Raw genomic sequence first — 15596 nt, forward strand, 5'->3', positions numbered from 1 at the left:
ACGCATACATGCATGCACAAAACACAGCTCACAAACAAGTATGTACACATCATTTCATTACTATTTGATTTCATACTTTCAGATGGAATTTCCAAGAAGTTTGGTCTAACACCAGAACAGTTTGGAGAGAATCTCAGAGACAACTATCAAAGACATGACACTGAACAATATCCTGCAGAACCTCTAGAACTTGCACAGGAGCATGTGTGTCCGTAAGTTATAGTTTATAGAACCCCCTAGAAAACTTGCACAGGAGCATGTGTGTCCGTAAGTTATATTTTATAGAACCCCCTAGAAAACTTGCACAGGAGCATGTGTGTCCGTAAGTTATATTTTATAGAACCCCCTAGAAAACTTGCACAGGAGCATGTGTGTCCGTAAGTTATATTTTATAGAACCCCCTAGAAAACTTGCACAGGAGCATGTGTGTCCGTAAGTTATATTTTATAGAACCCCCTAGAAAACTTGCACAGGAGCATGTGTGTCCGTAAGTTATATTTTATAGAACCCCCTAGAACTTGCACAGGAGCATGTGTGTCCGTAAGTTATATTTTATAGAACCCCCTAGAAAACTTGCACAGGAGCATGTGTGTCCGTAAGTTATATTTTATAGAACCCCCTAGAAAACTTGCACAGGAGCATGTGTGTCCGTAAGTTATATTTTATAGAACCCCCTAGAAAACTTGCACAGGAGCATGTGTGTCCGTAAGTTATATTTTATAGAACCCCCTAGAAAACTTGCACAGGAGCATGTGTGTCCGTAAGTTATATTTTATAGAACCCCCTAGAACTTGCACAGGAGCATGTGTGTCCGTAAGTTATATTTTATAGAACCCCCTAGAAAACTTGCACAGGAGCATGTGTGTCCGTAAGTTATATTTTATAGAACCCCCTAGAAAACTTGCACAGGAGCATGTGTGTCCGTAAGTTATATTTTATAGAACCCCCTAGAAAACTTGCACAGGAGCATGTGTGTCCGTAAGTTATATTTTATAGAACCCCCTAGAAAACTTGCACAGGAGCATGTGTGTCCGTAAGTTATATTTTATAGAACCCCCTAGAAAACTTGCACAGGAGCATGTGTGTCCGTAAGTTATATTTTATAGAACCCCCTAGAAAACTTGCACAGGAGCATGTGTGTCCGTAAGTTATATTTTATAGAACCCCCTAGAAAACTTGCACAGGAGCATGTGTGTCCATAAGTTATATTTTATAGAACCCCCTAGAAAACTTGCACAGGAGCATGTGTGTCCATAAGTTATCCTTGTATGGCAGTTGTTAACTCCGAGAAAATGCGAACTACAAGGCTGATACAGATGAAACTAACTCGTTAGACACAAATTTACATTTCTCTAAATTTACTCTGGTTATAGGTGTAATGTAAACTCTGACGTTCCTATCCATATGTCAGATATTTACCTAGTAGATATGTTGTGTCATTGTGCCCTTACCTACCTCCAACTGTATCAATCTGAAGTACTGTGATGCCAACTTCAAAGATTTAGGCCCTGAACTAGTGATTATGTATGCCAATATGTAGGGGAGAATGGCTTGATTTCTTGAGCTTCATAGTTGGTGGTATTTCAGTATCCACTATGAATACTGGTAGATGTTATGAAATCATGTTGTGAGATTTAATTTTTTTTTCACTTCACAGGCAATTTCCTACCCCTGAAGCAGTATTACAAGGAGCACGCTACATGGTAGCTATGCAGTTAGCACATGACCCTCTAGTCAGACAGGGTGTTAGAGAGACATATCGTGAAAGAGCTAAACTGTCACTGAAACCAACAAAGAAAGGATTGAAGGTGAGTTGGGTACTGTCACCTATAGTCTAGGTGCTACACCCTCAGACAATTCTGTTAACTTTAAAATCAACCACATGTCACAAAGTGCCAAAGGCAATTCTGTTAACTTTAAAATCAACCACAGGTCACAAAGTGCCAAAGGCAATTCTGTTAACTTTAAAATCAACCACATGTCACAAAGTGCCAAAGGCAATTCTGTTAACTTTAAAATCAACCACAGGTCACAAAGTGCCAAAGGCAATTCTGTTAACTTTAAAATCAACCACATGTCACAAAGTGCCAAAGGCAATTCTGTTAACTTTAAAAGCAACCACAGGTCACAAAGTGCCAAAGGCGTTGACACTGATAACATAGTAACATACCTTAGTAATTGTAAGACCAAACATGTTGGCAGTTAGATAATAGGATATGGTATTTGTGGAAAGATGGACAAGGTGTCTTTATTCTATCAATAAAGAGAGTGAATTTTCAGCTGAAAAAGAAGACTGGAAGATATTCTTTATTAAACCAATGAACATTGGAAAGAAAGAAAACAACAGAAAAATCACAGGTTTATTCTACCATCCCAAAAACAAATTTGACTGAAAATTCTAGATCACGTCTTGCTGCCAGTCTGTGGTGCTGATGTGTAACTCTGATAGCTTTCCTAACAATCAGCTCGTTATAGCATTGCTATATGCAGTGGATATTGCTTTGAAAATGTGCCCTTATTGAAGCTGATAGGATTACATATGGCAGACAGTTTGATTATGCAAATGAAGTCATTATGTTAATGAACATGTATTTTGATTGGTCTGCAGGAAATTGATGAGAATCACTACTGTTTTGCTATGAAATATCTAAAACACAAACCAGTAAAAGACCTTGAAAATGAACAATACTTGAAAATCAGTCTGTGTGAGCAAGAAGGATTGTTTAAGAGTTCCATGGCCATTGATATGGATGAACACCCAGGGTAAGTTTGCTACATGGAGGTTACATGATTGTAAGATCTCTGTCTCTCTGTCTGTCTCTCTCTGTCAGTATGTTTTGTCTCCATGTGCCTGTCTTTGTGCCTGTGTGAATGCACATCTGTGCATGAGCTATTACTTATTATTCTCAGTACTAGTTATAAAACGTAAATGAGAATCATTCTCATGAGAATTTTTTCAAGTCTTGAAATGTCAAATATCTTATTTCTTGATTACACCTCATTACATCCAGAAGCTCTAAAAAACTTCAATTTCAGAAGTTGTCTTGCCATCCAAGGTATGGAAATTAAGTTTTGAGACTAAAATTAGGTAGCATCGTATTGTAGTTTACTCAGCAGTATTGGATTAGCTTCTTTATCCACAACTTATCTGTTTGTTTTATTTGTATATAGATACCAAACCTACTTTGATGAAATCAAACAGTTGTACTACAGAGATGAATTCAGTCATCTAGTACAGGAGTGGAACAAGTTACGTATTGAGGCCATTGAGATGGCACTTACCAAAATACTATATCCACAAATGGAGAAGGAGCTAAGAGGGAAAGTGTTACAGGAATCCAAGGAAGGAATTGCCAGGGTATGTTATGTGACACAGTAAACAATTCATAATGTAGCTAGCTGAGTATGCTCAGTACTGTGGATTTTGTGTATTTGTAGTTGTGCTATTATCGATTGGAAGGCGATCACTCCTATCCAACATGGGTCTGGGTAACCAAGACTAGATTATTTGTAGTTGCATGGGTCTAGGTAACCAAGACTAGATTATTTGTAGTTGCATGGGTCTGGGTAACCAAGACTAGATTATTAGTAGTGGCATGGGTCTGGGTAACCAAGACTAGATTATTTGTAGTTGCATGGGTCAGGGTAACCAAGACTAGATTATTTGTAGTGGCATGGGTCAGGGTAACCAAGACTAGATTATTTGTAGTGGCATGGGTCAGGGTAACCAAGACTAGATTATTTGTAGTGGCATGGGTCTGGGTAACCAAGACTAGATTATTTGTAGTGGCATGGGTCTGGGTAACCAAGACTAGATTATTTGTAGTTGCATGGGTCTGGGTAACCAAGACTAGATTATTTGTAGTGGCATGGGTCTGGGTAACCAAGACTAGATTATTTGTAGTGGCATAGGTCTGGGTAACCAAGACTAGATTATTTGTAGTGGCATGGGTCTAGGTAACCAAGACTAGATTATTTGTAGTGGCATGGGTCTGGGTAACCAAGACTAGATTATTTGTAGTTGCATGGGTCTGGGTAACCAAGACTAGATTATTTGTAGTGGCATGGGTCTGGGTAACCAAGACTAGATTATTTGTAGTGGCATGGGTCTGGGTAACCAAGACTAGATTATTTGTAGTTGCATGGGTCTGGGTAACCAAGACTAGATTATTTGTAGTAGCATGGGTCTGGGTAACCAAGACTAGATTATTTGTAGTGGCATGGGTCTGGGTAACCAAGACTAGATTATTTGTAGTGGCATAGGTCTGGGTAACCAAGACTAGATTATTTGTAGTGGCATGGGTCTGGGTAACCAAGACTAGATTATTTGTAGTGGCATGGGTCTGGGTAACCAAGACTAGATTATTTGTAGTGGCATGGGTCTGGGTAACCAAGACTAGATTATTTGTAGTGGCATGGGTCTGGGTAACCAAGACTAGATTATTTGTAGTGGCATGGGTCTGGGTAACCAAGACTAGGTTATTTGTAGTGGCATGGGTCTGGGTAACCAAGACTAGATTATTTGTAGTGGCATAGGTCTAGGTAACCAAGACTAGATTATTTGTAGTTGCATGGGTCTGGGTAACCAAGACTAGATTATTTGTAGTGGCATGGGTCTGGGTAACCAAGACTAGATTATTTGTAGTTGCAGACAATGTGAGAAGATTGTTTATAACAGTGATTAGTTCATGTTTATCAACACACACCCATTCATGCATTTGAGATGATAGCTTTGAAATACAAAAAATAAACTAATTTCATTTATAATTATAGAACATATCAAGGAAGATGTTCAACTGGATAAAAATTGCACCATACCAAGCTGACCAGCAAATGGATGAAGATGATGAATTCTTAGATGGTCCAGGACCAGTTGGTCTTAAGGTGTTAGGAGTTGCATACTGTGATGACAAGTAAGTCTTACTTAGGTATTATTCCCCAATATTTTTCTTCTTTCAGCCAAGGAAAAGATGAGTAACCTAAGGGGCCATTGTCACTACTCATCTAGCGACTCATACGGACAACCCGTAGGTCATGAGTATTTTCCTGCTGAATATTGGAGACTAACGTAATTGTACCAGCCCTAGTAGCAATACAATAGGTAAAAGACCTACTACCAGACTACTAAATATTGTACATTGATTCAACAGAAACACACCAGCATTTGGTGTTATCATTGATGGTGATGGGGAAGTGCAGGACTTCATACGACTTCCTAACATCATGCTTCGAAGGAACAGTTACCGTAAACGGGAAAGAGAGCTGAAAGAAGGTGACATGGAGAAATTAAAGAATTTCATTGCCAAGAAAAAACCACATGTTGTAGCTGTAGGTGCAGAGTCTAGGTAAGTATCACTTCAAACTTATCATGGTAGTCTTTCTTTACAAGTTGATACAATTCATCTTATTTTATTGCCAATGTAATAATTTAGTATAATGTACAAGCTTTCATTTGTATTGTGAGATAGTTATATTTGTTGAGTTATTGCGAGACCTCAAGACATACTCTTCAGAATACTAAAATGAGTGATGCAAATGTAAAGAGATCTGTATTGACTCTGCACAACTTGTGTTAAAACTAGTAGTAACAAAATGTGTGACATTTTTTAAAGGCCTATTATTATGTCCCAAGTTCTTGCATTAGTTGTAATTTATTGGGGGGGGGGGTGCAATTTCGTGTTGTGGTGAGGAATCAGATATATCCATGATTATGGCACACAGTGTGTGTTAAAGGTTTTAAAACTCCTGTAACAGGAAGTGAGAAATAATGTGAAAATGACATCATTTCTTCATACATTATACCATAATTTGGATGGTAAACTTGGTATTAAAAGTTATGGGGGAACTTGGGTAGATTTCGCCGACTCATTGCCTGTAGCAAAAACACTATGCATAAATGAGAATAGACAATTCCCTTCTACACTGTAATAAAATGAATCTATAGAGATTATGAATCGATGGATGTAGATTTCTGATTTCACAGCTAGTTGTCTTTATTCCTTTCCAAAGTAGAACTCATGTTAACCTTTCATTACTACAGAGATGCTATTAATGTGATTGAAGATATCAAGAATTGTGTAGCAGAATTAGAATCTGAAGAACAAATGGCGCCAATCAATGTAGAGTTAATAGACAACAGTTTAGCTGTGGTCTATGCTAACTCCAAGATGTGTGAGGTGAGTTATATCTGGCCAGTAGCTGTATTTTCAGTAGGTATTCTACACTAAATGCTCCTAGTTCCCACTGCAGTCCACTAGTCATATTGAGTGGAAGTCTTTGATAAATCAAGAAATCCAGTGATTGGTATTCTTATGATGATGCTCCTAGGTGGTAAAATTCTAGGACTGATTTGTTTACAAATTGATTAATTCACATTTATCAATGACATGATACCACATTTCCCATGATGCACCATTCAAGATAATTCAAGATGGGATGAATTAGCAAGTTTTCTATTAGACTTTATTTGAATGATTTGTACTTTGTGCTGTTATTGTAGATTGAGTTCTGTGAATACCTGACATATTTCCCATAATGCACCATTCAAGATGGTTGATTTGCAAGTTTGATATTAGATATTTTTTTGAATAATTTACACTTTGTCTTTATTGCAGAGTGAGTACCGCGAATACCCTACTTATTTACGTCAAGCTGTGTCCATTGCACGTCGATTACAAGACCCAATGATTGAGTTTTCCAGACTCTGTAATTCCGATGAAGACATCCTGTGTTTACGAATGCACCCATTGCAGGTTAGTTGTGTAGTAATTCTATCTGTCTAAGACATGTTGATAATTATTTTTCAGTTTTTCTCCTTCAAACTTGACAAGAAAAGAAATATGATTGATATGAGAAATATGATCCATGTAAGAAATATTCCTATACACAATACCCATTGTGTTAAGTAAGATGTGCAACGTTAATGGCAGAAGAAGGGTAATGATTCTCTTCAAAAGTGCGATGAAAGCTCACCTGTGCAAAAGTTCATAGATTTAACTTTGTATTGCACCAAAATTTAATTACCCTTACCAAAGCTTTCACCAGGTATCCACCATGGCTTCGTCTGTGTTGAGGCGAGGGATTAAGGAAGCAGGTAGATTTTACCTGCATGCTATCCTTACTAAAAACACTTTATTGATGTTATGAAGTTCTACGAACAGAGTAAAAATTTTGCCAGATATTCAGAGCTTGTAGTGTCGAGTATTGCAAAGGTTATCCAGTTTTCTTTTCTTCCAGGTTCCCTGTTCAAAGTAACTTTCATGAACTCTAATTCATTGTGATGGTGAATATTTACATCTGCTTTTCAATGGACAATTTCATAGTCTTGTCTACTGTCATCAAATTCATGTTCTAAGTTTTCCACTCAGGACTCAATGTTTTAATCTTTCCACTCAGGACTTCAATATCTTTATTTTCATTTTTTCTATTCAGGATCACGTTGCCAAGGAAGACATCCTGTATAATATCTACTTAGAATTTGTATACCGTACTTGTGAGGTTGGCATGGATATCAGTAAAGCTATCAATCATCCACATACTGCACAGCTAGCACAGTTTGTTTGTGGACTTGGACCAAGAAAAGGTACACATCTTATCAGGGTGAGTACCTCTACCATGGCTACAGTAAACGTTTTAATTGCTTATGTTTATTTTTTTTAATATGTATGTTACACCCAATCCGTGAAATTGCCCAATTTATGAAATGTGCATGTAACTTTGCCCAGTTCATGGAATGGTCAACCGTATGCAAATGAGAGTATAGATTACGATCTAAAAGGGGCCAAATTAAACTTTGGGGCCAATAGTTTTGAACTGGGGTGTTGATTATCAAACTTTATTAAAAATACAAGCTACACTGAATCATAATAAAATAAGAATTGTGAAGTGATGAGTTTGTAAATACAGGATAATAAAGTTGTTTGATTCTTATACTTTTTTGTGTGTGTCCTATAAAAGATGCTCATTTCATGTACTGGGCATATCTTACCATACCCACTTCATAACCTGGGCAACATGATTGCCAATTTCATGAACTGGGCAAAGTTACCTACCCATTTCATGAATTGAGCAATTTCACAGATTGGGTGTAACATATTTTTGTGCTTGGAATTGCTCCCATCAATTTTTCTTTTAAGACACACATATATACACCCATTTGTACAGAACTCCATTCAGGTTTTGGACTATGTGACAAGTTACATGCTTGCTATCGCATTGCGGTGGGACTGGCTTTCCACAGACTTACCCAGTCTAACTCTAACCCAGTCACCTGGGCTCGGCAATGCATAGCACCTGTGGATGCCGTGCGGGTAATTGACTCAAACTGTTTTAGTCATTACTAAATGGGCTCCCCCAAAATTTGCACTCTCCATACAGTAAACTAACAGAAAGAAACTAACTCTGCCATTGAAATCTACAAATAGACATTCAAAATTGATTGTCACACTCTTGGTGGGGTAGCATAACTGATATAGAAATAACAAACAATGATTGAACACTTTTAATGATGAGAACAGTATTATAAATCACTTTCCATTTTGAACTAAGATAACATATAAACCACAATATTCTGAACTATGTCCATTCTAAAACAATTAGTAATGGTATGGTCATGTGTTCTTTTACAGTATTAGTAATGGTGTAATGGTCATGTGTTCTTTTATGGCAGTTATTAATAGTCTGGTCTTGTGTTCTTTTATGGTAGTTATTAATGGTATGGTCCTATGTTCTCTTACAGCAATTAAAGTCCAATAACATGAGACTTGAAAACAGAACTCAGCTGGTGACAGCATGTAACATGGGACCTAAAGTGTTCATAAACTGTGCAGGCTTTATCAAAATAGATACCAATGCTATGGGTGACAGGTAAGGCTATGCTTACACATTTCAGCATTTCTGCTAAGGTGATAACTGTAAAATCTACCAATTTCCTTGGTTATTTTAACCATGGTTTCCAAACAAAATTATGGTACAAATTTGTATGCCAGTTGTACCACATTGCCTTGTCTCTCTGTTATAGGGGTTTCTCAGACTTGGCAAAATAGATCACTGATATTTTATAGCCATAGAAGCAATGTAATCTGTTTGTTGTTTAGACATTGTTAAATCTTCATATCTGTTGCACACAGTTCAGGCTCAGCTGCAAAATATTACTTTGAGTCCAAGGACAAATTATGAGATGTAATGTAAACCCTGTGGTAAGACTAAGAGCAAGGGCAGTGTCATTAATGTCTGTATGAATTTAAAACAATTCTGACCCCTTCATAGTAAATTATCCTGACATGTGATACTTCCAGGAGGTGTCAGAATTTGATACTAATACTTAGAAGTGTCATGGAAAAGTTTCTTAAGATGCAATTAATAAATACCTATATTGTTTGTATTGGATAGCTATCACCATTGTATATATATATACAGACATGATACTCAGCCTGGCAGAGGTCATGATTTTGTGTCTGTATGTATGTATGACTGACTCAGTCAGTCCATGAGATGATAAGTATGAAAACACTTGGTTTTATTTTATGTATTGCTACAGCACTGATTCATACATTGAAGTGTTAGATGGATCTCGTGTACACCCTGAGACATATGAATGGGCTCGTAAAATGGCAGTTGATGCCCTGGAATATGATGAAGCGGCAGAAGAAAATAACCCTGCTGGTGCTTTGGATGAAATCTTAGAAAATCCAGATAAGTTGAAAGATCTGGATTTAGATGCATTTGCTGAGGAGTTGGAAAGACAGGTTGGTCCATCAATTATTTGGTTGAAGATTACTCTATTTACCACACACTTTATGAGACTTATTGCCTGACTATGAGGGCACTTGTAGACATCTATTACCCTAAGGGTTGTTACATTGCAACTATTTCCCCAAGGCTGAAATAGTTGGTACATAACAACATGAGGGGCAGTATGATGTCTACTAGTGCCCAAATAAAGCCAGGCAATAAGTGTTTTATAACACATCATATTCTCAGACACATACTTTTTTCCATTGTCAAAGCATATCACTGATAGGATTCCTTTGCTACATGATCATTGTCCTAGGAAAAATAGGATATGACAAGTGCATTCGCTATGCAAATTGAGGTCACTATGGGTCAATAGTCGATATCTGGTGACATGATCTAAGCCAATCACTGAAGGCTGTATGAAAATGATGTTATATTTTTCATTACTGCACACATGACAGGATCCACTGGTCCACATTGTCTCATCACACAAATATATTTTGTTGACAGGGTTATGGTAACAAAGGCATTACTTTGTATGACATACGTGCTGAACTGAATTCCCGATACAAGGATCTACGTGTACCTTTCCACTCTCCTACCAGTGATGAGAGATTTGGTATGCTGACCAAAGAAACCCCAGAAACTTTCTATGTTGGTAAAATGATCATGTGCAGAGTGACAGGGTTTGCCCATAGGAGACCTAGAGGTGACCAATTAGACCAAGCTGATCCAGTACAGATCAGTGAAACAAGATTATGGCAGTGTCCTTTCTGTCTGCAAGATGATTTCCCTGACTTATCAGAGGTTTGTATTCACAGTCATTTGTATTTTCCTTAGCTATTCATTTTTACTAATGAAATGATAAATTTGGTCTCTAAAATTTGACATCTGATATTCATGCATTTGACACGTATCCAAACCTGTCTGTGTGTGGTTGGAAGATGTTGGAATGTGTACTGACTAGTAGTATCCCATTTATGTATACAGGTATGGAGTCATTTTGATGGTAACAAATGTCCTGGCCAGGCTGTAGGTGTGAAGACAAGACTTGACAATGGAGTCACTGGTTTCATACCCACTAAAATGATCAGTGATAAACATGTGAAGAACCCTGAAGAAAGAGTCAAGGTATGAATTATCTAGTTCTACCAACAATGATGTGAAGACACTCAGTTTTAATACTATTGCTTCACCAGAAACATGAAAGATTATCCTAAAAAACTGTCTTTGTTAAGTCAAAGGAAATAGATGTTTATATGGGTATACTAATCATAAATACAATTCATATCGAGACCTGCCAAGTGATATTTTTGTATACTCATCATTGAAGTTTATGTATGTGACATAAAATGTAATAGTACCATAATAATGATAGTGTAAGTTCTTATATTGTGCCTTCCTATGTTGTTCTCAGTGTTTTAAAATTATTCCCCTGGCACAGATCTATGTTGGCACACCTCCCTGGGGAGCATACAATCCATTACAGCCTCTATAACTTATAAGCTCATGCAATTACGGCGTTCACATCGCAACCACTATCCTACCAGGTCCACATTTATACAGCAGGGTTGATTGGGGCACAGTCAAAGTTCAGATCTTGCCCAGGAACTTTACTCATTCAGAAACAAATGGTACTTGATTGACTTTTGAAACCCATAACCAACTAAGATTGTGTCGTTATTTACAGCATGGAATGTCACTCCATTGTAGAATCACAAAGATAGACATTGAAAAGATACAGATTGACCTGACTTGTAAATCATCAGACTTAGCTGATAAAAACAATGAATGGCTACCCACCAAAGATGACTACTATGATCACGAAGCTGAATATAAAGAAAAGAGAGCTGAAGAAGAGAGTAAAAGCAAAAAGAACAGGAGTAGTACGTTATAAACTCTTCAGTTTCTTCCTGACTTTAGCATATTTTACTGAGTACTACATGAATAGAAAATCTACCTTAAGTTAGTTTTCTCCAAAACATTTTTCCAATCCAATGTTTTCCCACCGTTTTCATTAGTGATGTGAATTGTATAAAAACAAATCTCAGCAGTCATACATCCTGACTGGAACAGATATGAAAGCAACTATTTCTGACTCCCAGATATTGTTTATCAGAAAAATGACTGAGATAGGAATATGTCACCAAATGTATGGTGTCAGTATTATACTTTCTACTACCCAAATAATAGTAAATAACAAAATTAGGTTTCTATCAAACTAATTCTTGCAACCAAAAATATTGTTTTCTTCCTCTGGAATCATATCTAAGTAAAAATTAACACTCTAAGTTCAAAACTAATATAGAATTAATTCAAGCAAATTTTTGGAGTAATAAATTAAATTTACAATTTTATCATTTTATTTTGATCTGAAAAGAAGGTACATTTTAAGGTTCAATATTATAAATTTCTCAAGGTGTGTGCTGCAGCTTCAACTAAATATTGAATGGAAAAACTATTTAACTATTGAATGGTAGCACTACCGATCATAAGATTAATGTATTTCTTATATTTCATCTGTAGTTTTAATTATTTTTCATTCACATACATTGCAAATAACAACTAAAATATTTGATAATTTTTTTCCCCAGCATATGTCAAAAGAGTTATAGTACATCCATCGTTCCATAATATAAATTACAAAGAAACAGAAAAGATGATGACAAACATGGAACAAGGAGAAGTTGTTGTCAGGCCTAGTAGCAAGGTATGTGTTTGATGTATTTTTCAATAACAACTGTTTTTCTCAACCAAATTTCGATCCCAATCTGAGGGGGCCAATAGGGAACTTGGAAACCCACCATGTTGAATGTTGCATCATGGGAAATGTGATAATAAATACTAATGAATTGGTATCGTAAACAATACTGTTACATTGTTTGCAACCACAAATGATCAATTCATAGTTACCCTGACCATTGTGGGAGGTTTATTTTTTCGGTAGCTCCAGATTAGGTAATACGATAACCACAGATAATCCCATAGTCCTTTGCATCTGAGCATGCTCAGTCCGGATTGCAAGTTCCATAATTCAACTTTTGAATTGATGATGTTGTCTTGCAGGGTCAGAATCATTTAACAGTGACCTGGAAAGTAAATGATGGAATATATCAACATATTGATGTCAGGGAAGAAGGCAAAGAAAATGCGTTCAGCCTTGGACAGTCTCTCTGGATTGCCAATGAGGTCAGTTTACCTTATGTACTCGTAAAGCAAGATGATTGTACTTAACACACAATGTACTGAGTTCACTAATCCTGTTCATTTAAACTTGTTATATGCTGGCCCTCTGTATGGACACTATTTCAAATAAAATCTATGAAACACGAAATACAAATTGACTGTTTTCCTATATTTTAAAACCTGTGATGTTTGTTCATTAAAAAAATAGTTACACTAAGTCTTGTATTTCCTGTAACTAAAATGGTGAATTCTAATGCACAAATTCTGATGACTTGCAAATCGTTTTATCCCATCGTGACACTGAAGGAAAATCAGGTACATTGTGTATCATGTTTTCATTGAGAAATGTTCGTCTGATTTGTATCCGTATCTTTATCAGGAGTTTGAAGACCTGGATGAAATCATTGCCAGACACGTTCAACCCATGGCTTCCTTTGTACGAGATGTACTTTCCCACAAATACTACAAGGATACACAGGGTGGAAAACGGGAAGTCATGGAAAAGATTTTGTCTGAGGAGAAGAAGAAAGCCCCTTCAAAGATTCCCTATTTTATGAGCCTTAGTAAAGATTATCCTGGAAAGTTTATGCTAGGCTACCAACCCAGAATAAAACAACGGTATGAGTATATAACCGTTACACCAGATGGGTTCAGATACAGACAAAGAATGCAACCATCATTGAACTCACTTCTTAGGTGGTTCAAAGAACATTTCAGGGACCCAATTCCAGGTATGAAAACATTTAAAATAATCTATTTAAGTCATTGTAGTAATTTCTAAAGTGCAAAATGAATAAAGACTTTATTGAAAACTTTCTAATAAACCCATTTTGAAAGTAATCATCTCCCGTGCGTTTTATTGTTGCAGGAGCTACACCAAGAAACCACACACCTATGTCATCACATACTGAGAATACACCAAGTAGTAGCAGAGGTTTCAATCTCGCTAGTAAGTACATAGAAGTGGAGAATTCATTTTAACAGATCAAAGAGACGCTATATCCTATCTAAGTATTACACAATGTTTCCTGTACATCCACCTTACTAAGTAGTGCAGTGATAACCCAGATGAGATGTTTTTTGATTAGACCCCGGATGTCTTTACAAAAGTCAATGTATAATGTTGACAACTGTTCTCACATCAGTTTATAGCATAATACAAACCCAGTACTTTATTCTATTCTACTTGACAAAATATAAACACTTCTCATTGACATACACAATATTAGATACACATGTTAAAAAGTTTAAAGGAAACTTGAAGTATGCTGCATCATTTGAGGAGACATCGTTCAGTTTGCAGTTGTAAAGATGATCTAGCAAAGATGACTAAACACTGGGTCAGTTGTATGTATTGTGTACCATAGCATGTTATAGAACTCAGATGAAAGAATGGTAACTTGGACATGATTATAGTTAGGAATGTTACAATATAGAATCAATGTGACAAAATACTAGGAGTTCATATCTAGTATGATATTGTTATCACCTTGAAGGCTTTAACCATTATCTTAACCCTTTCATGACTAGAGACGAGTTTTAAATAATATGGGGACCCAATTTATATAAATATTTTCATAATTACAATAATATTACTTTATTACGAAATAACATTTCTTTAATTTCGGTCTAAAATGAAGTTGATGTATGCCAAAAACTTACATAAAAACAAGAATTTTGTTCAAATAATTTTGGTGGGAATGTTTTCAGTATTGAAGGGGTTAATATCTTTGTGTATACAGTTTATATTATAGATCTCGGGAGGTACCCAAGGGAGTCCCCGCCCAGATCTGTTCAGAATATATCATAATTCATGTTAAACAAGAGAGATTCTAAATTATAATTATGTTATTTTGTCTTATAGACGTGGACACCAGTCTATTACAGAAAGCTATCAGTACATTCCCATCTCAAGTCTTCTCTGCCATTGCCAACATGACAGGACAACAGAATCCCAATGCTACTCCACAGTTAGTAGCTGGTGGTCAGTTTGGCTCTGTGTCAGGATATAGAAACCAGGTAAGTTGTGTGTTATCAAGACACTGTGTTATTGACTGGATGCTTAACAGATGGCAAGAGTTATGCACCTGATTAGGTAGATACAAGGAGAGTCCAATAAATCAATGGTTATGTCAGGACACTAGCAATGGAGTTAGAAGCCCTGGGTGATTAGTATGGAATTGTTACAGTAATAATTCATATAGACAAGTCATCCAGTGTTAGAGGCTTTGTTAGAATGTATGTGCTGTTAAAAAGATGGTAACATTGTGTTTTCATCCATTTCTCACCTTTAGTTCTACCACTTGTATGTAGAAATGTATGCTGTGTAATTTAAAAAGTGACTAAGTCTATATCGGCTGTTTACCATGTGTAGTGCTGGCAATTACACAGTTTAACTAAATTGTATTATTGTCTATTTCAGCCATTTGCCACACCACAGAATCCAATCCAGACACCACTGTTGACACCATCCTACCCAATTCAAACACCACAAACCAACCCAATACAGACACCACAGTACCAACCCACACCAAGACAAAACTGGTCATCAGCTGCTAGTACGTCCAATACTGTACAAAATGTACAACCAGTACCCACCCAACCCAGACCAGCACCTAGACGTACTCCACAAAGGTAAGATATATTGTATTCTATCTTACAATGTACAGCCTGTA

At 36.6% G+C, this 15596-nt stretch overlaps 1 protein-coding gene across 3 annotated transcripts in view; it reads left to right on the top strand.

Moving 5' to 3' along the window:
- The window catches only part of LOC144448808 (transcription elongation factor SPT6-like), a 34638-nt gene that overhangs the window by 15174 nt on the left and 3868 nt on the right, over positions 1–15596 (top strand). For all 3 annotated transcript variants that reach the window (XM_078139112.1, XM_078139111.1, XM_078139113.1), the window contains exons 13-32: positions 83–212; positions 1658–1808; positions 2609–2763; positions 3172–3358; positions 4774–4913; positions 5151–5345; positions 6041–6176; positions 6615–6752; positions 7432–7599; positions 8738–8865; positions 9539–9746; positions 10246–10542; positions 10726–10866; positions 11426–11621; positions 12330–12445; positions 12802–12924; positions 13301–13652; positions 13790–13870; positions 14786–14940; positions 15344–15555. In XM_078139112.1, coding sequence (XP_077995238.1) covers positions 83–212; positions 1658–1808; positions 2609–2763; positions 3172–3358; positions 4774–4913; positions 5151–5345; positions 6041–6176; positions 6615–6752; positions 7432–7599; positions 8738–8865; positions 9539–9746; positions 10246–10542; positions 10726–10866; positions 11426–11621; positions 12330–12445; positions 12802–12924; positions 13301–13652; positions 13790–13870; positions 14786–14940; positions 15344–15555 — 3409 coding nt within the window. The remainder of the gene's footprint in view (positions 1–82; positions 213–1657; positions 1809–2608; positions 2764–3171; positions 3359–4773; positions 4914–5150; positions 5346–6040; positions 6177–6614; positions 6753–7431; positions 7600–8737; positions 8866–9538; positions 9747–10245; positions 10543–10725; positions 10867–11425; positions 11622–12329; positions 12446–12801; positions 12925–13300; positions 13653–13789; positions 13871–14785; positions 14941–15343; positions 15556–15596) is intronic.

This window comes from Glandiceps talaboti, chromosome 18 (genome assembly GCF_964340395.1).
Source record: "Glandiceps talaboti chromosome 18, keGlaTala1.1, whole genome shotgun sequence".
Classification (NCBI taxonomy): domain Eukaryota; kingdom Metazoa; phylum Hemichordata; class Enteropneusta; family Spengelidae; genus Glandiceps; species Glandiceps talaboti.